The sequence below is a fragment of the Chelmon rostratus genome, chromosome 16 (genome assembly GCF_017976325.1).
Source record: "Chelmon rostratus isolate fCheRos1 chromosome 16, fCheRos1.pri, whole genome shotgun sequence".
In the NCBI taxonomy this organism is placed as follows: domain Eukaryota; kingdom Metazoa; phylum Chordata; class Actinopteri; order Chaetodontiformes; family Chaetodontidae; genus Chelmon; species Chelmon rostratus.
Window position 1 is genome coordinate 1,725,531 of NC_055673.1, and position 27,171 is coordinate 1,752,701.

At 43.2% G+C, this 27,171-nt stretch overlaps 1 protein-coding gene and 1 long non-coding RNA gene across 3 annotated transcripts; one reads left to right on the plus strand and one right to left on the minus strand.

The window, feature by feature from the left end:
- Positions 1-326: 326 nt before the first annotated feature.
- On the minus strand, positions 327-4,395 carry LOC121619932. Of its 2 annotated transcripts, none has more exons than XR_006007545.1 (5): positions 3,499-4,395; positions 3,084-3,185; positions 2,225-2,290; positions 1,656-1,828; positions 327-1,229 (listed from the first exon to the last, which is right to left on the minus strand). It is a non-coding gene; the product is annotated as an uncharacterized LOC121619932 (long non-coding RNA). The 2 variants fall into 2 exon arrangements; XR_006007544.1 differs by having other exon boundaries at positions 2,877-3,185.
- A 1,771-nt stretch (positions 4,396-6,166) lies between these two features.
- atf6b (activating transcription factor 6 beta) lies at positions 6,167-26,440 on the plus strand. The gene is made up of 17 exons (XM_041955639.1): positions 6,167-6,481; positions 8,419-8,498; positions 9,553-9,634; positions 11,681-11,740; positions 11,843-11,922; positions 12,014-12,197; positions 13,841-14,005; positions 14,411-14,580; positions 15,028-15,207; positions 16,347-16,429; positions 17,086-17,277; positions 17,897-18,004; positions 19,327-19,426; positions 19,625-19,692; positions 20,475-20,574; positions 21,257-21,341; positions 21,997-26,440. Exons 1-17 carry the CDS (start codon positions 6,409-6,411, stop codon positions 22,278-22,280), a joined length of 2,094 nt encoding a protein of 697 aa, XP_041811573.1. The 5' UTR covers positions 6,167-6,408; the 3' UTR covers positions 22,281-26,440.
- Positions 26,441-27,171: the final 731 nt, after the last annotated feature.

Here is a 27,171-nt window from a genome sequence, read left to right on the forward strand (position 1 = left end):
TCCTTCATTTTGAGATGAGGAGTCCAAATCCTTTTTTCTGTCAGTGCTCGCACTTATTTCACTTTTTACGTATTTTTTTTGACCAAATCTGAGACATGAACTACTTGAATGAGCCTGAAAAGAGTTAATTTCTTGTTTTAATGGAAACATAATTCATTTACTTAATTTCCCAGGTCTTGACTCCTGAATTCATTCATCAGTTTCAACCAAATTTAGATAATTTGTACACACGTGTTTGAAGTTTCAGCTGTAAGTGATGCTGCAGAAACTTATCGATTATGAGCCTGACTCAACAAAACTCTCAGGTATTTCTGCATAAATGTTTATTTTAATAAAGTCTGACATTTTTATTCATACATCTTCATTTCTATGACAGATTGTCAGAAGAATGCACTGATGCTCTCTTCTCACTCTCAGAAAGACAGCAAATGAGCCATTTTCATCTTGAAGCAATGCAACCGGCAGACGAGGAAACACCTGCCACAGGTGAGGAGGAGCTGGAGGACGAGTTCACAGTCAAAACACCATCAAAGTGCAGAAGACGTGCAGGCGTTTCCCTTCGTGCAGAGAAAACTTGTACAGTTCATCAGTGGCTCTGTGCTGTTATTGTTATGCATTGAATATAATGTGAAACATCTGTGACATCATTAACAGTGAAGTTCAGTTTTCTGTGTTTTACTTTCTTATTCGCTGGTTCTTTTGTTTGCAGAAGCAGCAAGTCTGCTGCAGCTCTGATAGCTCATGTTAGCTCAGCTAAGTAAGCGGCTAAACGGCTCCAACAGGACAACGTAAAGCAGCACTGAAGCAGTTTTATAGGTTGCAGCGTTCACCGTATGCATTCGATTGGTGTGACGATGTCTTTGATCGCACTACAATGTGAATACTTTACCAGATTTCTGAGAGTGGACAGGAGTGATAGGAATGTGTTGCAAATATCGGCTCATTTACGGGGAAGCAGGAGCACAAGGCAAACTGCTTCAGTCCATTGTTCTTACAGACTGTAGATTTAAAGCAAACAGGTGAGAAGAGCTTATTGTGTTCTCGTGTTTGGTGTTCTGAATACAAAGCGAGCAGCAGTCTTCACAGTAGTTGTGGTTTCAGCGGGACATCGCTGCTTTCTGTTGTGGTCGCTGTACAAACGCTGACAGCAGGTTGACCGTTGACTGTCGTTCTGTTTCTGATCAGAGATCATTGTCTGTTTCCGTTCTGCTGCTGCTTCTTCTGTCGAGCTGCCGACGAGAGAAGACAAACGTGGAGATGACGCTCGACATTTTTCACTTTTCAGACATTTAAATGTAACTTCCGACTTTGTTCGTCTGTCGGTTTGTTAACAGAAAATCTGAGAAACCACTTTTCAGTTTTCAGAAAGTTGGGCAAGAAACAAGTGATTAGTTTTTGGTTTGGATCCAATAGGAGTAATAGTGCCACCATGTGGTCAATCGAGCACTTTACATCGCTGTGAAGTTCAGAAGCAGAAAAGTTTTTGTGGTTTCAGACAAATCTGTCGGTATTAACCACACACACGAGCGTCCAGACAGACTTTCTGCCACTTCACCTGTAGGTGGCCCTACAGGTGACATTAGAATGTATTATGATACAGAACTGCTGAACAGCTTCAGATGCACAAAATCACTCGCAGGTCAAACCGTACTCACCTTTTCTCCAGATAGCGACAGTGACGCTGACCATGACGATTAAACCCAGTATTACGATCACCATACGGACACTTAGCCACAGGTACGGAGCAGTTGGAAGACAGGAAGCATTCATGATGAGACCTTCATCCATCACCAGTTACAATCAGCGCTCACACCTTTATTTATTTGTCCTGGAAGAAAATATCACTGTACTGTAAACTGTAAACAACCAACACAGAAACAGTTTCTATGCACCTACGATCATATTTGTAGCTGAAAACATCACTTTTGGTCAGAAGTTCAAATGTTGGATCCCCACAACAACCAAAAACACTCATCTGTCCTGTTAAAATGTCCTTTAGAAGAACTCATCAAAATCTGCTCCTCTTTCTCTTAACTGAAGGAACTGAAGTGCTTTTAAAACCTCAACGTTATTACAGACAGTGAAGTAGTTTGTTGTATATTCTGATGTACTACAAGTGAAAATTGGGCAAACATGCAGCTCTGAGATCAGTTTCATCTCATGGCTTTGATTGGCCTTTTTGTTTCTGGATTTCTTGGTGTGTCTCTGTCTTTACTGTGGTTACCTGGTCTTGTCGGTGTTGTAGAGGGTACAGTTGTTGCTGGTGGCACTGCAGCTGCCTTCTTACCTTCTGTGTACAAGAGTTGAAATATGTATTAGAATTTATTTTCTTCAAGTTTACAATCGATCATTTACCACAGAATTAAAAAAAAAATCATTTATGTATCATTTTGGAAAAGTATCAGTGGCAGAGTTCTCATGACTTTAAGCCCTTGAATGCAGCACATGCTTTGTGCTGCATTCATGGGCAACTTCCCATGATGAAAATACAACCTCATATATAATTTGACAGCATTAAACTTGTTGGAAAGTCCATCAAATTACTAGAAAGAGGCACAAAATGACATAAGATATACTAAATGACTACAAAGATACACAAAACCACTACAAAGATACACAAAACCACTACAAAGAGATATAAAAGACACAAAATAACAACAAGGCACGAAAGAACTGAGACACCAAAACACACAACATTATGAAAAAGAGACACAAATGACCACAAAGAGACACTGATCAACTACAGAGAGACAAAAAAGATGCACAGCTATTGTAAAGAGACACAGAGTGACTACAGATAAACAAAAGTACCACAAAGACGACAACAGAGACACTGAACGACGACAAAAACACAAAATGACCACACCAAGACACACCAAACATTCAGTGTCTCCTTCAGTCTGGACCTCCCACATGTCTGAGGCCAGGAGCCTGCGGTCGGCTGGAATACTTCCATCACTCCAAGTTGCATTTTAGGCTTTCAGGCTTCCTTCATCCTTTGAGTTCATTTATGTCTCTTTGTTGCATCTTTTGATAAAATCATCTTTTCGTGAACTGAACACTTTGGATCTGCTTCATCTTACTCGTCTTGTCCTTTTTCTTTCGTCTTCGTTTCCGTGCTGTAGTTGGCTCGATGTTTGCCTGCGGTGGTGTTACGGGTGCAGTTGTTGGTGGTGTCTTGTTCCCTTCAATGCAGAACAGAGAAAATCTATATAACAAGGTCAAAAAGATGCATCTCACAATACAAAATGTCTCTAAAGGAATCACCCGAAACAGAACAAGGCCACAAACACTTTTTGTGGTGAGTCATGGAGCAACAAAGTTCTCACAACTGAAACACTTGAACGCAGCGCAGGTCGTGTACGTTACTTCCTATTTTGCAGATTCAGTCTCTTGATATTAATTTGAGGTTGGCAGTAAGCCCTCGTCTCGTCTGTACTGCAGCTCATACGAACATTTACTGTTCTGCAGACAGTTTAACTGTCTGTTGTGTCTCACCTCCCTCAGACGTCTCATCTTTGGTCACAATCAGATATGCAGCAGGTTTTCCATCACAGTAGTAAAGTCCAGAGTCACCAGGCTGCACGTCTCTTACAGTCAACGTCTTGTCCACAGCTGAAACATCAAACCGTCCTTGGTGTTTTATTTGACCGGTCTCTCTGCTCCATGTTGATCCTCCAGCATCACAAGGGCAGGTCAGAGTGATGGTGGTCCTCTCTGCAGCGAGTCTGGTTGTTCCTGCACACCACAAACAGACATCGTCATGTGTTATAATGTACCGTCATAAACTAAACGCATGAATTCAGGATGAAGTCAGTCAGGCCGTACGAGAAACTAACTGACTGATTTTAATTTCAATTATTTGCCACAAATAAGTTCCTGAATGAGGTTCAGAGCAGAGGAAGATGATGTGTAAAAAAATAAATAATCAGTCTAATGCTTTTCATTTGAGTTTGCTTTGGTGAGGAGCTCCATTTGAACTAATGATGTAAAGTTTAAATGTTGTGACATTATTCTGACTGTGATGAGACGTGGAGAGACAGCAGAGACAGTTTGGCAGTTTTTGCAGTTTTATAGATAAATATTTGATTTTACTTGATCACTTGGAAGAACTTTGATGTTACCTTTTGGGATCACCGTCACGTCCACAGCTGGTTTATTATTACAGAAGTATCTTCCAGTGTCTGAGACGGTAGCTTTGTAAATGTAAAGTGACTTATCTGCCAATCTCCTGTATCGTCTGAGCCGGTCATCGTCGTGCCTCGTGTGTCCGTCAGCATCAACCGTCAGAAGATCAACTCTGTGTCCGTTTGTGTCTCTGATCCACGTCACTGCACCGTCCACAGGGACAGACGGGGGACACAGCAGAGTGACGGGCTGCTTCTCCTCAGTTATTTCATGGATTATTGCTGCAAAACAAACAGCACATTTCACAAAGTGATTTACACAAAGAACTGAAAAAAGCAAAGACATATGAAAGAAAGAGTTGTTAATTGTCAAATGTACAAAGAATCTGACCTTATTAATTTGTGTTTTTACACTAGAGTTCGGCTAAATACAGGTACTGAAACTACCGGTTTACCAGTTCAGACAACGTTACCGATAAGAAACGTATTTCATCAGGTGAGTCCTGTTTTATAGAGTAACTGATTCAAGTTCTTACCTTTACAGCCCAGCACAAAGGCTAACAGGCAGATATTTGCCCTCATCTTCATCCAGAAATAATTCAGCACAGAAAAAATAATGTCCGACATCGGCTTCATCCGGTCTCAGAACAGGAAGTGTGTGGTTACCTGTGTCTTTTTCTGAAACATCTTGGCATCTTTTTTCGTGGTCGAGCAGCATGCATGTTTTCTTTAGTGTGTGTAGTCTGGAAAGAAGAGCAGCAGTAGAGTAGATATCCCCTCAGTATCCATGATTAGTTAGCGATAACTAACTAACGATAAGCTTGTTAAGGTCTGGAAAAGCTGATGGTCATGACAGAAATGTCAAGAATTAGTGTGAGACTGGATGTGAACCACAACCTCCACATCCACCACGTAACACTGATATCATTGTTATTAAAGCATGCATTTTTGTAAGTGATGCTTGTTTTATTCTCTGGTGCCCACCCTGTGCTAATCTGTTGCTCATCAAGACCATCGAGATCATGATAACGCTTTACAGACCATCTAATTCTTGTTGATTGCTTCAGAGGTTGTTTCATTTCCTTTAATAGACTTGAGTCAACCATTTAAAGCAGATATTAAATCCTACAGACTCATTGTTTGTCTCACATAAGCCAAATTAGGGAACTTTCACTCACATTTTAAGAAAATAAACTTTTAGATTAGATTCACCTAAAGGAAGGAAGCAGTTGGAAACAGTTAACTTGGCTCAGGACTTTCTGTATAACTGACATCTGTGTTCATGGTGCATCACAGTGGATGGCCTGTGAGTTCTCCTTCTGGCTCACATCTGCTGTTACTCTACACGAAAGGACCAAAAACCTGCAGGCCTCTGCTCAACTAATCACATTTCACTCTGCAAGTCACAGCACCTGCTCCATCCTCCGGCAGTGTTACTCATTCAGCAACAGACTACACACCAAAATTAGCAGCTCAAGCTGCTGGCCATGTACCAGCCTGTCCTCATGACGCCCCTCACTGCAGTTATGTAATAACTCCACCCGGAACATTAAGATCAGAAGTAACAGTCCCAGCAGCAGAAGAGTGTCATTTAAACATGTACAAAGTCGGCAGGTTTGTTATTGAAAACCAGCTTCTTTGAGTTCTCGTCTAAACTGACGTTACACGATGATATTTTTCATCATGCCTAAATCAACGTTATTTTCACTATAATTTGTTTTTTTGCGCTGATAAACCATGATTGGCTCACGTATCTGTCAATTTAACGCGGTCCCGGAATTCCCTCGTGTTTATTGGTTTCTTGTCCCTGTCCATCAAAATACGCTTTTTCGATTGGGCCAAATCACCTTTAAACCCTCTATTTTCACCGCCCCCAACAATAGGTTAACTGCTACCCCCAATCGCGCTCTCTTTGTCACATTATTGGTTCTTCACATGGTCAATCATACTATTCTTTGCTGTCATTGGCTGATTGGTCACAAGTGGGCGGTAATCTTACCAAAAATGCGTTTCCTTGTCTGTCATATGCGAAGCAAAGGGAAGAGCCGACAGATCGTTCGGAGATTCAGGCTAAAAAAATATATCACTTATCCGACGGAGAAAATATTCCATTACTTTTAATTATAAATCTTATCAATACCAATTACCACCCAGGTACCTTAATGCTAAATTTGGCGGCCGTATTCTGCCTCTGTTTATTTAACGCTAGCTAACGTTAGCTGTTATCACGTCGCTACCTGACTGCAGCCCCCTGCTCCCCAAACACACCGCCTTTGTGGCTATGAGTACGGATTTACTATCTGATTTGGACAGTCGTTTCTTCGCTGATAACCTCCTGACAAGCGAAGATTGGGGTGAGTTAACATTTAAAGCCTCGATAACGGAAGAAAACAAACATATTTGACCGACACACAGCTAGCCGGGAATGTGAACGGGCGTGCGGATGCCCCTCGGACTAGCATCCTCCCTCCGTCCAGATGACACGAAGCTGGGGCGTTAAAATCTGCTAAACGGTTAAATTCTGCCCTGCAAAGTCTCTGTTGTGGACATGAAGTGTTTTATGTGAAAAAGAAGGTGCTAAATTGTGTGCTAGATGGCGGTTGCACGCGGTTTTGTGCGGTGCATGTGTGTGCGCTTCGTCAGTCGGCAGACCCGGATATGTCAGTTTATCTTCACCACAGTGGGTGGAAGCGTGATCACACACCGTGAACACACGGTCCTACTTCTCTTTCCTACACTGTGAAATAACCGCATTTAATGTCTCTGTCATCAGCTCAGTTATGATAAGTTAATTGAATACTGGCGTTATTCTGGGGTGCATCTTTAAGTGAATGCCCTCAGTTTACAGTTTATGGTAATATTAACCTACCAGGTGTGTACATGTCTGATAGTGTGTGTGTGTGTGTGTGTGTGTATTTATATATATATATACAGTTTGCACACCATGCATGAACTCAAACACTCAGAAATACAAACATGTGAGTTTATGTGGGGCAGGAAGCAGCTTGTTTTATTTATTAAGATTAAGTAGTTGCCATCTACAATGTTTTTTTTGTTTGTTTGGTGTATTCAGTCAAAGTGTGAATTATTACTTTTTCCACAACCAGCATGTTAGTCCAGAGGTGTATTCAGACTGAAACATAAAAGTAAAAAAGTAACCAGCAGCCTGCTAGTTAAATGCATGTTGGGTGTTATTGCTTTGTTACTATGAGCCACCTGAGCAGGTAACCATTCATCACGTTAAAACATTTCACTGGCTAGCAGTGAGATGTTGACCACCAGCTTCTGTGGTAAAAGTATTTTACTGCCCTGTTAGCTGTTGGTCCTCTGCAGTCAGGCAATAAACCCGATTAGATTAGACAAAACTTTAATGACCCGTATGAGAGAACTGGGTCAACTCAGCAGCACGAGCTACTAAAGACTGGAGGTGTAAAAAAATACAATCTGCATTTACAACCAAAGAAAGTACTGAGGATGATACAAAAAAAAAAAAAAACAGCAAAGCAAGTTTCCAACTTCTTTTCAAACGGCTGATTTAAGGAAAAGGCTGGTTGTTTTAGCTTTTCATGATTATCAACAGATTCTATGACAGCAACAAATTTATCCTAACAAGTATTCTGTGAGCTTGAAAGAGTTTGTGCCCTCGTGGCATAAAACTAAATAATGAAATCTCATGAACTGATATATGAATATTTGATTTATAAAAATATTATTATTAGAAAGTGAATTGTAAATAAGAAAAGTCATTTTAATTTTCCTCATCTTTTGTGGTGGAGCACATATAAACCCAGCAGTGCTTGTGGCATATCTTCATGTCAGTCTGCAGGACATATGAAAATGTACTTTAATACAGAGCAAATATTACCAGATGCAATCTACGTGCTGCTGTGGGACGCGTGCTCTCTCGAAGAGGATGTTGCCTCAGTGTTTGTTTCAGTTTCAAAGTCCAGACTTGTGTTTTTCACCTCTGTGCCATCAAGTCATGCAAGGCATTATGGGATAAATGATGGCAGACAAGGTTGTGGATAAAACCAAGTCTGTTGGCTTTCTGAAAATGAAGAATATAAAGTTCACATCATCAATTACCCAAATGTATTTACTGCTTAAAATGTTTTTTTGATGTGACGTTATGATGCTGTAGCATATGATTCCAAGTACATTTCACTTACAGTGTGTAGTAGTATGTATGCCACGTACTATGTAGTAGTACAGTGGAGGTTGGTATGTTTTGTGTTGTCAGTGCTCACTTGTGTTCACAGCTGATGTGTTTAAATCCCGTCTCTCTCCTCAGATGCCTGCCTGTACCAGTGTGAGAGCATGGAGGAGGGAGAGGACGGAGACTTCAGCCGGAGGTTGAAATGCGAGCCATCGGTATGGAGACAAAAGAATCACAGCTCTGGTTTCTGTTCAGGACTGAGAGTGTAACTGATGCCCAGCCTAATCTGCAAACACTCCACTTTCACACAGTTTGATTCAGAAGGAGAAAAACACTTCAGAGTCAGTTAATGTCTCTTTGTAGGGGTGTAGTTTTAGGGACAGAAATGTCGTTTGGTGGATCTCCTCCTCCTCTCTCAGTGCACCATGTTGGTCTATCGTGAACAGTGAGTGTTGGACGGGCTGCTATGAAATTTGGTGCAGACATTCATGGATCCCGGAGGTTGAATCTTAATGACTCGCTGATCACCTGACGTTTCCTGTAGCGCCAACTTGAGGTCAAAATATTTCTAAAACTTGTTAAATTCCTGTGAGCTTCAGCCACACTTAAAGGATAAATTTAGTTTTTTACAACCTGGACCTTATTTGTAGCATTAAATACGACCATTTACTCCCCCAGACAACTTTGGTGGCATTTGGAGTCGTTTTGAAGAAATTAGCCCCAGAGGAGCGGCGCGTATATCCGTATAATGCGAGTACTCGGGGCATCCATGCGCAGCCTCTATATAACGCATAATCTGCAGAAACTCGTTCATATTCCAATATTTTGTTATGATATGCTGGTGCTATTCCCCTCTGAGCCCGTGGTGACTGGTGACTCTGACTCTCTCTGATGAAGGTTTTTTAACTTTTCAGCAGATTTTGCATTAGCGGGATAAATTAGAAATAATGTCTCTAATGTAAGCCTGTTCAACATAAAAGGCCTGATCGTCTGCAGCGTTGAACTATGACAATAAACATATTGACATCTCTCATTCTCGTTTGTCTTGGCAGCAGCATGAATCAGGTCTTTACAACCTTCAGTGAGTACAGATAACAGGTCAAAGGAAAATTAGGCTAATTATCAGTTGGCTGAGTGTTACAGACACACACACGCTCACTCAGGTTGACACACTGACTAACCTCGCAGTTATTTGACCTAATTTCCCTCCTCTTTTTTTCTCCCTCTCTCCCATTCCCTCCCTGTTTTTCCTCTGCCAACCTCTTGCAGTTTGACAATGACCTGGTGCTCACTCTCGATCCTGACAACCCCACATCGCCATGGCAACACCTTGACGACAACCTTCTCACAGGTACAGTCCAGCCAACCGTGGGCAGTCACGGGCAGTCTTAAACCACCTTTGGTCAGCGTTGTGCTTCCACTCGTCAAGCGTCTCTGAAACATGAGACTCGTCTTCCTCGCTTCCGTCACCACAGCAGCTGATGAAGCCTGTGCAGAACTTGAGTCGTGTCGTTTTTGAGCGTTTTTACACGCCGGGCCGAGAATCAAATTAAAAGCAGAATAAGCCAACAAGCACTCCAATAAAGGCCTTTATGAATATACTTTTTGTTCCTGATAAAAAGAAAAGGATAGAAAGAAAAGGATAAGCCAGGTGTTATTTTGTGTTATGTGCGCTAGTGCGTCTCTCAGCACAGTGACTGCGACTTCCTGTCTGTGGCTCTCAGCTATGAGCCCATTGGTTGCTGCCGAGGACATAAATCTGTAAAAACACCTCACATATATAATAATGATAATAATACATTTTATTTGGAAGCGCCTTTCAGAACACTCAAGGACACTTTACAGAGCGGGTAAAACACAAATAACAAGACAAATACAAGCACAATAAAAACACAACTAACACAAGATAAATACAAGCACAATAATTAAAATCCAACAAGTAAAAACAAGCAACAAGGAGAAGTGGAGTTATAGAGAGAAGGCAGTCTGGAACAGATGAGTTTTCAGTTTGGATTTGAAAGTGGGGAAATTTAACCAGGATATTTAACCGGGAGCCAATAGAGCTGCTGAAGGACAGGGGTAATATGGTGAGAGGACCGGGGGTCTTGATGATGATGCGGGCTGCAGAGTTTTGAACTAGTTGAAGTTTATGGATGGACTATTGAGGGACACCGAAAAGGAGTGAATTACAATAATCAAGACGGGAAGTGACAAGGCTGTGGACCAGGATAGCAGTGGTGTGAGGGGGGAGAGAGGGACGGAGACGGTTGATATTGCGTAAATGGAAATAGGCAGACCGGGTAATGTTATTGATGTGAGAGTGGAAAGATAGTGAGCTATCGAGGATGACACCCAGACTCTTAACCTGAGGGGAGGGGGACACTGTGGAGCTGTCAAAATCAAGGAAGAAACTGTCCGTTTTGGATAGTGATGCTTTTGTACCAACCAGAAGAAGTTCTGTTTTGTTACTGTTAAGTTTGAGGAAGTTAGAGGTGAACCAAGATTTTGTCTCAGAGAGGCAGAGGGTGAGGGACGAGGGTGGGAGAGCAGTGGTTGGTTTAAAGGGAAATAGAGCTGGGTGTCATCCACAAAGCAGTGGAAAAGGATATTAAATTTGCGGAAGATATTGCAGAGAGGGAGAAGGTAAATGATGAAGAGGAGGGGCCCCAGGACAGAGCCCTGGGGCACACCAGTAGAGACAGGGGAGGGCTGGGAAGTGAAGGATTTGAGTTGGATGAAATATCATGTTTCATGTTTAAAATGGTTCAGTAATTTCCTCAAACAGCTGCTCGCTGTAGTTTTTATCAGACAAACAGGAGGAAACAGAGCATCTGTTGGGGACTATTTTCAGCGGTGGATGAATCCACGTTTGTTGCTCTAGTGAGTGTTTGTGGCAGCAGTTAATGAGCCCCCAGTGTGCTGCTGCTGTGCTGCCTTCTCCTACTGAACGTCTTGCCGGCAGAAATAAAGTGAAGCCTTTTGGAACTTTTATTTTGCTCGAGTCAATTAAATACACAATGAGAGTAATTTTCTTCAAGCACAGGCAGGATTTATCTCATGTTAGCTGATTTATTATATTTTTTTCCACTTCCTGATTATGATTTTTTTCAGTTCTATGTATGGTAAATTGCTAATGTTAAAGAAAAACAGAGAAATTTAAGTCTTGAGGCTGAAAATGATCAAATGTAAACCTTAACCTTGAATATTTAGTTTTTATCCACCTCGTGGTTTTATGCCTTTTGAAGCACTTTGTTCATTGTTATAGAGGGCTTTAAAAAATTGTCATATAAATTAAAGTCGTAGTAAAAAAAATGACATTTAAACGTCAGCTGCTGCAACTTTGACATCAAGTCCTTGTCCTGATGTCTTTGTCTTGATGTCTTTTTTTCCTCTGAAGGGGAAACTCCAGTGATAAAAAATGAAATGACCATCACTCAGCCATTACCAGTGGAAATGTGTAAGTTCTCCAGTTTCTTTTCAGATGTAACTCACAGTATGTTGAACAAAACTAAATATACCCACATACTTAACTGGTTTACCTGCTGGTCTGTGTGTCCAGTGTTCCAGGTGAAAGCAGAGCCTCCATCTCCTGCATCCTCACTCGGGTCCGACTGCTCGGCATCATCACCAGAGCCACAGGTGTGTGTTTGCAAACCCCTCCCACAGTAGAGTTTGAATCGTGGTAGCTGACATCACTGGAACACGACGGCTCCATCTTCTCTCCCTCCAGATCACGGTTAAAGGTGAAAACCCTCCGACTCCTCCCTACATGTACGGAGACGTGCTGTCTCCTCCGCTGGGGTCCATGGAGATCACCGTGGCAACAACGGCCATACCTTCACCACAGACGCAGCTACAGACGGCGTTGACGGCGCAGATCCCAGCAGTCATCAGTGGAATACAGACGCAGGCTGGTCAGTTCGGTCGCTCTCTGTCTGAATGCTGCAGGTTGTGTTTATCAGTGGTCGCTGTCTCTGTTGTAAAAGACTTCAGGGAGATGCTGTTTGCTTTCTGAAGCAGCTGCTGGTGTTTTGATGTGATTGTGTTCAGCCGAGGCTGTAACATCTTTTCTGTGCTAGCTGCACATCTGCAGATTCATACATTACTAACTCCTGATGCCCAGCACCGCTCTCATCTGTCATACAGCCGTGATGATGATGATGATGCTACTCGGAGCCTTGCATCAGTCAGTCTTGAGCAGTCAGAGTCAGTTTTGAACAGAGCTGGTCTCAGCAGCAGCTCGTTGCTTTGCAGCTCAGTGGTTTCATGTTGTAGGTTGTCAGAAACATCCGCTGCTTCCACATTAAACAGCAAATATGTTCACTTCCTGCTGTCGGTTCTTCATGTCCTGAAACCTTTCAGCAAACACCTGGAGGAGTTTTCACTCAGCAGCAGATTCAGATGTCAGAGCAGCTTCTGTTCCTGCAGAGGAGGAACATGCTCAGTGTTTCCTCTCTCCAGTAGCCACAGCTTTTAATTTCACTTCATTTGATTTCACATGTGACAGCAGAGAGCTGAGATTCATGAGCTCCAGGTTCAGCTCTGAGAGGTTCAGGTCCACCATGAAGGTCAAACCACACACACATGCTGTCACTGAGTTTCTACGTCAGGTTTTCCTTCACCTCTATGAATTATTCCAGACAAACTGACTCTGGAACAGTTTGACTTTGTCTGCTGCTCCTTCACTGATTCTCCTTCTGAAGGAGGTTTTAGCTTCTTAGCTGTTAGCTCGTTCAGCACAGACCTACCTGAAGAACACTGTCTCTGTCAGACTGTGGTCTGTGAAAGCTGCCTGTTGAGCATCAAACTCCACTGAAGAGCGTTAACTTGTGTTTGTCCTGCAGCTCGTCCGGGTTAGCATGTTTGTAGCTGTGATGACTCTGGAGATTCGTCTTCTTCATCACTGTGAGCTCGTCCCCACAAACTAACGTAGACACACCGGCTTGTCATAGGTTGGGAAACGCTGGTTTAATCTTGATATATTTATTTGTTTATATATCTTGTAAACTGATAATATGTAATGCTTTCTGTAAATTTTCAGACAAATGAAGTCAAACATACTCAGAATGGGGTGGGGTAGATGTATAAAGTAGCATACAATGGAAATGTAAAGTACAAGTACCTCAAAATTGTATGTAGGTATGATACTTGAGTAAAAGTACTTAGTTACTTTCCACCACTGTGGTGCAGCTCAGACAGGGAAGGACTGCAGAAATGAACAGATGCTTAGTTTGGTGTGTTTCACAGCAGCAGTGCATTTGTCTTCCTGCATGAAAATGATTCAAGTGAAAAACTCATTTGTTTAAATTCAAATAACTCGACTTTCTGTTTGCATAAGATCTTTCCACATCATACTGAGGGCAGTCCTGAAGTCTGAGTCGTGTGGATCGATGACAGCTGGAGTCTTTTTCCAGGGCAAAGCAGCTTAAATGACTAAATGTCCTAATTAAAGTTTCTTTTCTGTGAGGTTGGAGATGCGTCTAACTCTGCTGTTAATGAAGTCAGGATAAGATCCTGAAGTCTGAAATGTGATATTTGTTTTTTTTCTCACCTGAAGTTCTGCCGAGTTCAGCCACATTAAAGGCCAGCACCATCCTGAGCACCAAACCCGCCATCCAGCCCAGACCAGTGTGTGTCACCACCCTCCCCGTCCCCCAGACCCCTGCCCCGGCCAAGACCCTCATCCTGCAGGGCCTGCCCTCCATGGACCAGACCAGACCTGGTATGGGGTGCACTTACAGAAACACCATGTGTCATACTGTATCATACCAGAGGCTGCAGGTAAACCTGCGTCACTGTTGCAAGGCTTTGTTGTGCATGGATGGGTTTACAGGTGAAAATCCTGCAGGGCTCATACAGTCAACATTATGAAGATTGTGTTTCTAGTGAAACGTGTCAAAAATCTGATTATATTATGTGAATTACAGGTTGAATTTTGAACATTTGATAAAAATGGGCCCCTGCAGCGTAGTCCTGACCACCAGCTTGGTTCAGAGTTAAATATCTGGACAGCGGTTGGATGAATTGCCGTGAAATTAGGTTCAGGTATTAAAAACATGAATTGAACGTGTAACTCCAGCAGCGTCAGAGCAGTGACGATCCGTCTCTTCTGTCCCTCCTCCGCCAGTCGTCTTGTCTCAGTCTGTCTGTCTCGGTTCGGCTCCGGCCATCGTCAAAATGGAGCCCGTCTCTCCCAGCATCCCGCAGCACTGCTCCAGCCCCACGGCGCCGCCCAGCAGCAAACCCATCGTCCCGGCGACGACGACGTTACCCGGCAACAATTCCAACGACATCGATGTGAGTAGGCTGGATGTTGTAGTCGAGTATGAAGCCTGAGTTAATCACTCAGTTTGGTTGAGTCGTGACTCGTCAGTGGCGCCGCTGTGCATCCAGTTACATCAGAGGGGGGTGGCGAGTGCAGTTTGGCAGGTTTGGTAACGTCAGGCTGAAGCTCTTATATAATGGCAGTGATATAAGAACACGTCTGCCCCCCTCAGGGTGTTGGATTGCATCAGACACCTTCTCTGTTTTTCTTTCTCTTCATCTTTGCATTTTTCCTCCACCCAACCCTCCTCCTCTTCCTCCTCCTCCAACCCATTATCCCTCTGTCCTCTTTTTTTTAATACTCTTCCCTCCTTTGTGCTGTTTCCACCCCTTCTTCCTTCTTCTAATTCCTCTTTCTCCTTCCTTCCTTCCATCTTCCTCCATGTCTTCCCATTCCTCCTCCTCCTCCTCCTCGTGCAGATGAAGGTGCTGAAGCGGCAGCAGAGAATGATAAAGAACCGGGAGTCGGCCTGCCAGTCGAGGAAGAAGAAGAAGGAGTACCTGCAGAACCTGGAGGCTCAGCTCAGGGAGGCCCAGCAGGAGAATGAGCGTCTCCGGAGGGAGAACCAGGCGCTGAGGGAGAGACTGGCTGGGAAAGAGGTGAGGGATGTGACTCTTCATCCTCCTCATCAGCTTAGTCTCCTTCTGTAACCATTTGCCTCACTTTGACCTCCAGAAGTGTGGCGTTCAGGGGCTTCAGGGGACAAACGACTTCAGGAAAAAGAGAAATGAAGCCGGCAGGGAGGTGAAACCTTGGCTGTCTGTCAGTGGAGTTAAAATTCCCATCAGCCTTTTGGCCTTCTGCTGTAAAGAGACTCTCTCAGGTCATTCAAGTGACGCTTAAAGAAAGAATTCAGTATTTTCTGCCAGTTTGTTGAGTCAAGATATTGAATTTAAGAGTCATATTTGTTGTGGTGCGTTTGTTTTGATCGTCAGACAGTCGGTCCAATCAGGTGTTAAATGCTCCTTCATCAGACGTGCTGATGGTTATAAATGAAGAAGACACCTGCTCTCAGTCTTTTGAAATCTGTAACGAGCTGTGATTAAAGGAGGAATCCTGCTGATTTCCCTGCAGAGAGGCGCACACACGGCTTTATACTACAGCTGCTTATTAATTCAATTAACAACAACAGGTTGAACAGGAAGAATGACCCGAGGGGGAAGGGAGAGGGAGATCCACACCAAACAGCAGATCAAAAAATCGTCTGAAGAGAGAAATCCGTTGAACCTGTAAAACTTGATGATGGAAACTGTTGAACTGACACTTCAATGCAGAAATGTGTCTGTTTGTTTCCTGAAAATCAGCTGGAAAACTCAGTGAGGAAGAGTGTCGTCTGCAGATGTGTGAGCGTCTGTCTGCAACTGTGTTAGCGTCTGTCTGCAGCTGTGCTAGCATCTGTCTGCAGATGTGTTAGGATCTGTCTGCAGCTGTGCTAGCGTCTGTCTGCAGATGTGTGACCGTCTGTCTGCAGATGTGTTAGCGTCTGTCTGCAGCTGTGCTAGCGTCTGTCTGCAGATGTGTGACCGTCTGTCTGCAGATGTGTTAGCGTCTGTCTGCAGCTGTGCTAGCGTCTGTCTGCAGATGTGTGACCATCTGTCTGCAGATGTGTGACCGTCTGCAGATGTGTGACCGTCTGTCTGCAGCTGTGTTAGCGTCTGTCTGCAGCTGTGTTAGCGTCTGTCTGCAGATGTGTTCGCCTGCCACAGTTCGTCTGTGTTCATGCATTTGTGTTTTTCAGGGCAGCGACTCAGCGAGCAACAAGAGAGCCGTGTGTGTCATGGCCGTCCTGCTCTTCATGACCTTCAGCTTCGGCCCCGTCAGGTATCCTCACTCATTGCGTGGCCGCCATCCTTTTTTTTTAACTTTCTTCTTCTCTGCTTTTGTACATGAACGTATCCGTTTCTACAGTTTTCTGCTTCTTTTCCAAATGTTAATGAAGTTTACTTCCTTCCTTCTGTAGTTCATTCAACAGTCATAGACCGTAAAGTGTTTTCTGATAAATATAAATTACATGTTAGGAAATACATATATATATATATATTACAGTAAATCATTGAAGAACATTTAATGTGAAATGACACACCAATAAAATAAGGAAACAGACAAAAAGAGAGCAAAAGGTATGAATAATATACCACATAAATACAACATAAATGAACACACTTTCATTAAATTCTCCTTATGTACATTAAAAAGACTCAATAAAACGTTTGTAATTGCGTTTAAAGATTCAGAGGAAACGTCCATCATTATTTTTAACCCTGTTAGATTCTCCAATGAGCAAAATTTAGGGCCCAAAAATATTAACTTTTCAAGATTTTTACCTCGATGAAGTGCAGATATGAGTTCTGTTCAAAGCCGAATCAGTCCTGACTTTCTGAAAAACTACAAAGAAATAAAAAACTTTATGGGTGGAAAATATTTGAGCTCTCTGACTGAAACCCGCTGCTCTTCTTCTTTTTCTTCTTCTCCCTCAGCATCACAGACAGGAAGCTGTCGGGCCTGCAGGACGGCGTGGTGTCGTATACGGGTCGACGGCTGCTGGAGATCGAACAGCAACAACAGTATCAGCGGCAGGAGGCGGCAGCTCCGCCCGCGAGCAGAGCGGAGGACAAGACGGAGACGGAGGAGGAAGGAGGAGACGAGGCGCCGGAGTCCTATCAGTTCAGGTGAGACCGGTCGCTGCATCAGGTGCCTCATGTGAGACAGACTGGACAAGATCTGAGTCTGAACGCGACATAATGTACATGTATGTAGGTGATGTTTATACTTTTATTCTGTTTTATTGACTTTTTGATCGTTCTGTGTCTCCCTTTTATTCTTTGTTGTAATGTGGGAAGATAAAGTTTTATCTTATGAAGGCCTAAGTGTTTGTTCTCCGCCGCCGAGCTTTCATATGAGCTGAAGGAGCCAGCAGTTAAATGATGCTGTCAGCTCCGCTTCGAGCTCATTGGACGATCCCTAACATGAGCTGGAAGCCTGTCGAAACCGCCGTCAAACACGTTTTACTGCCCCGACGATGAAAACTGACGGTTTCACATCAGTCTTTGATACCTTCACAGATAATCACATCCTCTGCTTTACACCCATCCGAAAGAAATGCAGACAGACGTGTTTTCAGCAGCTCACACACCTGGTTCACCAGCACACCTTTAACCGTCTCTGTGGGGAGTGAGCTGCAGCTGCTGAACATAAAGAATGAGTGTAGAAATGTTTCTGTGCAGATAAAAGACAGCTTTGATGACAGTGAACGCATCCTAATGTGTGTGTGTGTGTGTTTGTTTGCAGGAACCTGAGCGATGTGTTCAGTGACATCAAGGACTTGGTGCTGCAGGACATCGATCGTTACTTCACCTCCTCAGACTGCAGACAGTTCAACCGCTCCGAGTCTCTCAGGTCACAAACACACTAAAACACTCGTTGTGTCTGTTCCTCCTTTCTCTGATCCTTCTTCATCTCCTCCTCGTCCTCCTCCAGCGCCTCCTTTCATTCACTTCATGTAAACAGGAGACAGTTCAGCTCAGCATGAACCGACAGAAAACAGGTTTATCGTCCTCTGACAAGAAAACCTTCAATGAGTTCATTCATCCTGCTTTTTTCTTTCCTTCCATCTCTCCTTCCTCCTTTCTTTGCAACTTTCATTTTTCTTTTTCTCTTCTTTCTATATTTTCTTTTTTCTTCCTTCCTTGCTCTCTCTCTCTCTCTGATTAATGATGACCAGATGAACAGATGGTTGAAAATCAAGTTTGTGTTTACGTCAAATCTTCGACAGAAAATGTCTTCAAGCTGCCTCATAATTACCTGCTCCAGCATCAAACTGTGATACTTGTTGTCTTTTGTGTATGAAGGCTTATGTTAAAGGATAACTTTGGTTTTTTACAACCTGGACCTTATTTGTAGCATTAAATGCGACCATTTACTCACCCAGACAACTTTGGTGGCATTTGGAGTCGTTTTGAAGAAGTTAGCCCCAGAGGAGCGGCGCGTATATCCGTATAATGCGAGTACTCGGGGCATCCATGCGCAGCCTCTATATAACACATAATCTGCAGAAACTCGTTCATATTCCAATATTTTGTTATGATATGCTGGCGCTATTCCCCTCTGAGCCCGTGGTGGCATGTTATCAACATCCGGCATCTCTAGACAACTACCTCTGACGTGGATGATGTCATTACCGAACGCCGGGCGCTGCGAGCAGCCAGCCACAACACGGCTGACTCTGCGGCGGTCGGCTACGAATACGCAATAACGAACCATAGCTGTGCCAAACTACAGCTAAACTAGCCGACCGCCGGCTCAGAGGGGAACAGCACCAGCATATCAGAACAAAATATTGGAATATGAACGAGTTTCTGCAGATTATGCGTTATATAGAGGCTGCGCATGGATGCCCCGAGTACTCGCATTATACGGATATACGCGCCGCTCCTCTGGGGCTAATTTCTTCAAAACGACTCCAAATGCCACCAAAGTTGTCTGGGGGAGTAAATGGTCGTATTTAATGCTACAAATAAGGTCCAGGTTGTAAAAAACGAAAGTTATCCTTTAAGGATATAAATGCAGAGTAAAATGATGGCAGGAGTCGTCTTCGAGTAGCTAAAGACTTTTTGATGTTAAGAAGTAAAAATGAGACGGCAGGATTTGAATTTACGGCGAGAAACGACGCGTTTCTGTCGCTGTCTGTCCTCTGAGCTGAACCGTCGTGTGTTTTGCAGGCTGGCCGACGAGCTGAGAGGTTGGGTCCGCCGACACCAGATCGACAGGAAGAAGTCTGGAGGGAAGCCAAAAATCGCCAAGAAGGCAAAGATCGCTCAGGTTGTCTTCATGTTTTCTTCTTCCTGTTAATGCTGATGCTGCTTCTTCTTCTCTGCCTTTTTTTTAACATACAGAACAAAGTTGTTTATCTGTGGAAGCTTATGAAACTGCACTTCCAGATTTTTCAAATCTGATTCTCAAACAGGGATCATTAAGTTCATATTAATCGTGGGTCCATCTCTTTTTTTTTTCTTGCAGAAAGCTCAGCTGAGGAAGACAAACTTCTCCAGATACCTGCCGATCCAGACTCACCGCTCCATAGAAAGGTCCAGCAAACGCTTCATTACACTCTGTGTCGATGAAACGCCCAAATCTGGAAATACATGTCGTAAAAGATGCTCTTTTATTCCTCCGACCGAGCTCATTCAGCCAAGTTTCAGTCAAGAAACGCAAACTGTTGAGAAACTTGAACATATACTGAAAGTACAATGATGTGTTTCTGTCAGCTGACGAAGTGAAAAAGAAAACTGGATTTATTTGTGTCAAAAACAAAACAGGAGATAAAAAAGGACATGAAGTGAAGAAGGGATCATTGCTGGAGGGTTTGATGCCTTTTTGACTCCTCACAATGAGTCGGTGTTCTCACATGGTTTCATTCAATTAACTGTTCGAGGCCAAAGAGGTGAAGCGATCCAATATTTCACAAAAAGATGAGAGAAAAGTCAGAAAAAATAATCCGAATGTGTGAATCAGCTTCGCTTTCGGTCTCGTTAACCGTCTGATGACCGCTCTCATTCAAAATGCTGCTCGAGCATCGATGCTTCAGCATTAATGTCGACTGAAGTATCAGTCACAGGGTCAGATTTCTGCAACATGAGTACTTTTACTGCTTTGAATCAGTTTAGCTGATAATATGTAGTAATATTACATGTAGTAATATTACATGTAGTGGAGTATTTTGTCGTGTTGGTACTTTTGTTTAAGCGCTTCATTTATTGAAAAACATTTCAGCGTTAACCTAAATGAACTGAACAGAACTGGAAACCCAGATAACAGCGTGAGTGAAAACCTTCTGTGAGCTTGAACCTGTTCTTGTTTCTGTCTGCAGTCAGCTGCAGGTGCTTCCTGGTCCCGAGGTCACCTACAGCGACTTCCTGGACGCCATCGACCGCCGAGAGGACACTTTCTACGTCGTCTCTTTCAGACGGGTAGGACAACACGAGGAGTCTCTCCACAGCTCGACTCGACCGGGCTCGGCTCGACCGGGCTCGGCTCGGCTCGCTCTTTTTTGGTTTTCATTGTTCGACACTAAACGGTGGAGTGAAAACACCGCAGACCGCTGATTGGTCGACGGAGTCGTTACTCGGCTCGTCAGCTCGTTGTGATCAGCTGATGACGCTATGGCGATCAGCTAAGAATCCCGCCTACATCGAGCGGGTTTGATCCGCAGCAGAAAACGAAATCAAGAAAAGCAGCTGGCACTGAAACCGAGCCGAGCCGAGCCGTGCTGTGGAAACACGGCTTAACTGAACCTCCCTGAGCCGTTTGTATCTTACGATTTAAAGGAATTTGTCGCCGTCTGTTGATCTGCGTCGTCACATGACGTCAGCTGATCAACGCACACAGAGTTTCCCACATTGGTCTGAAGGATTGCAGACATCCAGATTGTGTTGTTCTGTGCATCATTTTCATTTGTGTTAAAAATCGCAGCCACAACGTGAACATTCACTTTGTTTCCTTCACGTTCATCTCAGTACAGCTGGTTGGTTAGAGAGTTGTTACGCCGCCCTGCAGCTTCCAGCGCTCTGAGACAGCGACAATGCATACGACTCGTGACTGAGCTGACTCTGAAACCCCAGACAATAAACTGGACTCTGTGTCTCTCTGCAGGATCACCTGCTGCTGCCGGCCATCAGCCACAATAAAACCAGCAGACCTAAAATGTCTCTGGTGATGCCGGCCATGTCTGTGAACGGTGAGTCTGAACGTTAAGCTGTCGTAATGCTCGATCGCGAGACGGTAAGTTGGAGAGTGATGTGTTTTTAATCTCTAAGTCGGATGATTGGAGACCAAACAGAACAAAATTACCTTTAAACGTCTTTCAAAGCAAAGTGTTAATTATTTTCGTAATCACTGACTGTAAATAAAGACGGACGATGCATCTCGCGTCATATGGAGCCATCGAGGGGTGGAGCTTCAGTATCGAGGCCCCGCATGGCTCAGTCATCATGATGTTACACCATCATTTTATGGCATTAGACAACAAATTAGAACCAGACTCATGAGAAAAATAAGACAGACGTCACCTAAAATGACAGATGTATCTTGCTGAACTTTAATCTTTTAGTTTGGCCGACGTCCCGTCTGCTAACATGGGGGTGGTCGAGATTTATGAGCTGTACTGCATCCAGCCACCAGGGGCGAGCAAGGTGTTCTTGCCTCGCTTTATAGGAGCCATCATATCATTCATTTTTATATGCAGTCAATTAATTGAACAGTTAAAGCCTGAAGAGAGGCACAAAAATAAAATATGTCCTGTAAAAGTCTTTCTTCCGTTGTTCTTCCTTTTCTTTCTTTCTTCCTCCTTCCTCCCCCTCATCCTCCTCACCCCACCTTTCCTCCCCCCACAGAGAGTCTGTATAACTCCTCTCAGGGTTACGAGATGATGATGCAGGTCGACTGTGAGGTCATGGACACCCGCATCGTCCCCATCAAGTCCTCGGCCGTCCCGCCATCCCTCCGCGACCCGCCTCCGCCCCCGCCCTCCTCCCACCACAACCCCCACCATCACCACGGCAACCACACCTCGCTGCGAGGGCGCCACCATCATCACCCCTCGCCGTCCTCCTCCTCGCCGTCATCTGCCCGCAGACGTACGGCGGAATATTTAATCAGCCAGTCAGAAGGAGTCTGATGATGCGTCGCCATGGTGATGTGATAAGAAGCGAAGGAGAGACACGGATATCTTTGAAAATACCTTCTTCATCCCTGCAACAGGTAACAGACCCTCCTCTTCCTGGAAAAGTCGAGTCTCCTGGAAGTTTGAAAGGATTCGAACCAGAAATTTGAGCTTTTACTGTTTAAAAGCTGTCGACAGAGCAGCAAAGCTCCTGTAGAAGAAAATGTCCTAATATATAAGATTTCATATGAAAAATGAAAGCGGGATGCAGACTCTGCAGCACACTGCACTTAGAAACGGTGCTGCTTTTTAATATTTAATTGTGAAAATGTACAGTTGAAGCGCGGAGGCAGGAAGCTGTCGGGGCGGTCAACGCGGCCTGGACGTCCAGGTGAAAGTAGATTTGACGTCGCCTTAAAGGACGGCTGGTCTCAGCGCTCGGCGTGTCGGAGCTGGGCCGGCCCACGGGTGGCGCCCCAGGGCTGCACAGCTACAGTTAGCAGGAAAGCCTCTGCGTGTGTCTGGATGAGCAGTAAAGCAGTTCATGCGTGGCAGAAGCTGAACTCGTGAGGTGTAACTGTGCAGCTCGCCTGCCGCCATCAGAGCTGGTCCTCCTGCTCTCGGTCCAGGTCTCTGTGGACCCTGTTTGTGTTGTGGTTATTAGACGACATGCAGAGAGACATGTCGATCAGAGCTGAGGGCTGCTGCATGAAGTAGGATCTCAAAACCAGCTGCAAGAAAATACTTTATATTTAATGCTTCAGGAGCACGACAGGGACGTAATGCAAGAAACAATACACGATGAATGAATGAATGAATGAATGTCCGTCTGTCGTTTTATTTATCACTTCAACACTCTCAGTTTGTTACTGTGACATTTTACAGTGAAATAAACTCATGTCACAAAGTGTAGTGGAGATACTGCGTCCAACACACCTTTGACACTTCTCGTTAATCACTTCTCGTTAATCTTAATCAACATACAGTTGAAGCTTGCAGCGGGACGCAGCATCTCTTCGTTTGAACATCTTTCTGTTCACGGCTGAAACATTTTATTTTTTAATGTTCTTGACAAAGACGTTCATTCGTGTAGCTTCCACAAAAATAAAAGAGAGAGAAGTTATTGATCATTGATATTAAAATACATTATCAATGAACAGGCTGGAACCTGCAGGGTGGAGGGACGGAAGGGGCTGCACAAACTAAAACATCTGAACAGCTGAGCTCCTTTTCTTCATCGTATTAGAATAAAAACTGGAATCGATCAAGGACACCCAGCCTTACTCTGACGTGTCATCAAGTAAAAGACAACACGTTCAGATGTTTGAGATCCTGCAGAGACACTCTGACGTCTTTCTGTTGACCTCCTTATTTTACATCAAACATCACACAGCTGAGTCATAACTCAGTGAAATATCATCACACAGACGTGAGACACGTTTTTAGATTCAGAGCGACTCACACTCTCAGAGGACATCAGTGTCTCTGATGTCCATCGTGAGTAAACGTCCTTAAATCTGCTTAGAAATCAGAGAAAAAAGATCCTCACAACTGCAGAACTTTCACTTTTTAAACTTTTTTTGGTGTCAGTAGCACCAATAGTTCTCTGTGCATTTATGGCCTCATTGCAAACAGGAAGTGCTCACAGCTGAGTTATTGAGCATAATTTTACTGTCGAGTTTGTCAAAATGTTAAAAAAACATATATAACAGTTGAAAAACTCAAAAGGAAGCTTTAACCGGCAAACGTTTGTGACTTTCAACCCAACTGAATATGGAGGATGAAAGGAAAAGACGGGTCGTAGTGCCTCTTCCTCCTTTTATCAGCTCACAAAACCACTTCAGGAGATCCGGAGGATCCTACCTCCTGCAGCATCCGTCACGTTTATTCATGTTTCTTGTTTTGAGGGGGGGGGGTTATTTAATAGATGTAAATATCGATGTTCACTCTGTAGATATTCTGTTTGTTTTTGTCACTTTTTATAATTTTTTTATTCTTTGTCTTTTGACAACAAAAAGTAAAAGGAATTTAAAAAAAAAGAATAAAGTGGTTCCTGGAATGATGAAAAAAAAAAAAAAACGGACCGATGTTGAATTTTTAGGTTTTTTTATTCTTGTGTTGAGTTCAGCGGACCAACCAGCTTCACTCAATATGAACTCAGGATACTCTGTCCTGGTAGAATATATGTATTGAAGTATTTACACAGATTTATTATTGTACAGAATAAAGTGAGGAAGAGGATTTCAGGTCCTCCTGTGGCGACTCTACATGATGAGATTTGTTTTAAAGATGCTGAAACATCCCAGAAAAGATCACGACTGCCCACACAGACAGTAATTCAGCCTTTGACACGATGACTTTTTAAAAATCTCTTTCTCCTTTTTCTTCTAACTGTTTTCAGACGTTCTGTGTTGTTTATCAGACACGATGTTGGGTTGCATTGTGGGAAATGTAGGCTCCAGTGGTTTTGGGGCTTCACCTTTACTTTAGCTGTTTTTCTGTCCCTCAGCTTCACAGAAGTGAAATAATAAACTGCCCGGTGAGAGTTCACGGCTGAACGCAGCCAAACATTAATGTAAAGAAGCAAACAGTGACAGTCAGAGGACGACAGCGTGAGGGTTACGCTCACGTGTTCGATGAGAACAACCACGCTGTTTTATATCTGTTATAAGAGAAGGAAGGATAGCTGGATTCTGTTGGAAATACGCTTCACTTTGTTGTCAAGAGTTTAGAAATACGTATAAAAGACAAAATTCACATAAACCCCCCTAAAACAGTGACTCGTCTGTTTTTACTCTTTCATTTTTGTACAGATTAAACAGGTTAAAACATGAATCACTGATCTGTAGAGCTGCTGCTTGGTGGATTTCGTTAGCTTTAGGCAGAGCCAGTCTGTATGCTAAGCTAACAGACTGCTAGCTGTAGCATCATGTCTACTGCACAGAGCGGTATCAATCCGAGCGTCTGACTCCTGGCAAGAAAGCAAAGAAGCGCATTTCACTGAAATATTTAACCAACCTGGAAACGGATCCAGAAACTGAACCTGCAGACGAAACCCAGTCCCAGTCCTGAAAGAACTAAACCAGACAGAACGATTCGGAGGAGCTGGAGGTCTGAAGGCTGAAGGTTTTCTGTCTGTGGAGCTCTTTGACGTCTGTCGTCTCCAGCCGGCTGCACTGAACGCTCCTCACCCTCGTCTGCAGAATAAACACGAACTCTGATTTAACTTGTGTAAAGATGGAAAAAACAAAGTGTGGATTTCTTCTGAAACATCACTGTTCAGTTTCAAAACAAAGCATCGTATTTTCATGTTTTTGGCAATAATTTGCGATATTTGTCACGTGGTTGGTGGCTCTGAACTGACTGGAACAACATTTCACTTCCTGTCTGAAACACTGGAGAACATGTTTTGTTTTCTGCAGCAGAGACAGAACAATGCATCAAGACTGTAACAGGTACTAAAGAAGCTGCAAAAACTGCTATTTTCATGCTCAGTCGATGAATTGTTCAGGTTATAAAGAGTTAAAAACACAAACTTTCAGCTTGTTGAAGCGAAGACGAAACAGAAAACCAGCTGATACTCAGTTTAAAGCAGAACCAAGTGAAGTTTTGCCATTTTTGTGCAGAAAAAGAAAACTAGTTTCAAAAAAGGTGTGAAAATGTTCTCTTGATTTGACTAATCAATGAATCAAACAATTGTTTCAGCTCCAAAGTCAAGTTTGTAACATCTGGCGAGGAGACAGCTGCTGAAAATGAGCTTTAAAGGCATTTAAACATTTACAGTGAAGGTGATTGATGTCCTGTCAGAATAATCAGATAAAATAAGGTTTCTGAGGCAACATTTAACTTTAATTCTTCGTGTTAAAGACAAAAAAACAAACATATTAAACACTAAATCAACAAAATGAAAATGTGATGCGTGGCGATGAGTTGAGTTTCAGATCCAGTAAAGAACCACCGACCTGATCCGAGTCAAGATCTTTGACCTTTAAAAAGGAAAACTGAACTCTGCTGTCGGCTGAATGCTGACACAGCTCAGTGTGTGAACGCATGTAATCTGTGGTAACTGAAGGTAACGATGTAAGTCAAGTTTTTACGGTATGCCTTTGTTTTCTATTTAAAAATGCTAAACGTGTAAATAAATCTTTATAATTCCATCTCCTCTGATGAACGGACACATGTGAACTGCTGCCTTTTCTGTTTGAATTGAAGCCTTGAATTTGATAAAGATGCATTAAAGAAAAGCTCAGAGCTCCTGTTGTTTGTTGTAACGTCGCAGCTCAGCTCCCCCTGGTGGCGGCTGCTTAGAACAGTCATGATTTATTCCCCGATCAGTCGAGTAGCATCAGCAGCCTGCCAGGACAGACCCAAAGTCAACTGAAAGCTGAACATTTGGAGAAAATTATGTTTTTTTAATGAAAGGCAGCACTCTGAACATTTATCCTCAGCAGCCAGAATCACCGTAAGCACGACTGGCACTGAGTAATAGAAGTTTGAACACTGCCTGAATATTTTTTTGCAAGTAGATGCTTGCAAATGTCTCTATCTGGGCCTTATTAGCTGGAAATCACAATGGGGTCACAGCATGAAGCCTTCCACGAGCCCAAGTTCAATAAGAACTGATAATAATACCACAAAAAATGGATATTGTCATGTTTTCTCTAATGGTATAGTTGTGCGTTCTCCAAAAGAATGCAATTTACTGTATAGGTATCTACATAAATATCTATATTTATATTCATGAAATCAAAATTTTGGCCATCTATGTTCATATTTAAGGTACGTTTAAATATATTTTAGCTATTTAGTTCTATATTGAGGCCATTTTTTATATTTATCAAATCAAACTGTAAAACTGTAACATCCGTACTCAATTCTAAATTCACTTCAAATCAATTGATTTGAA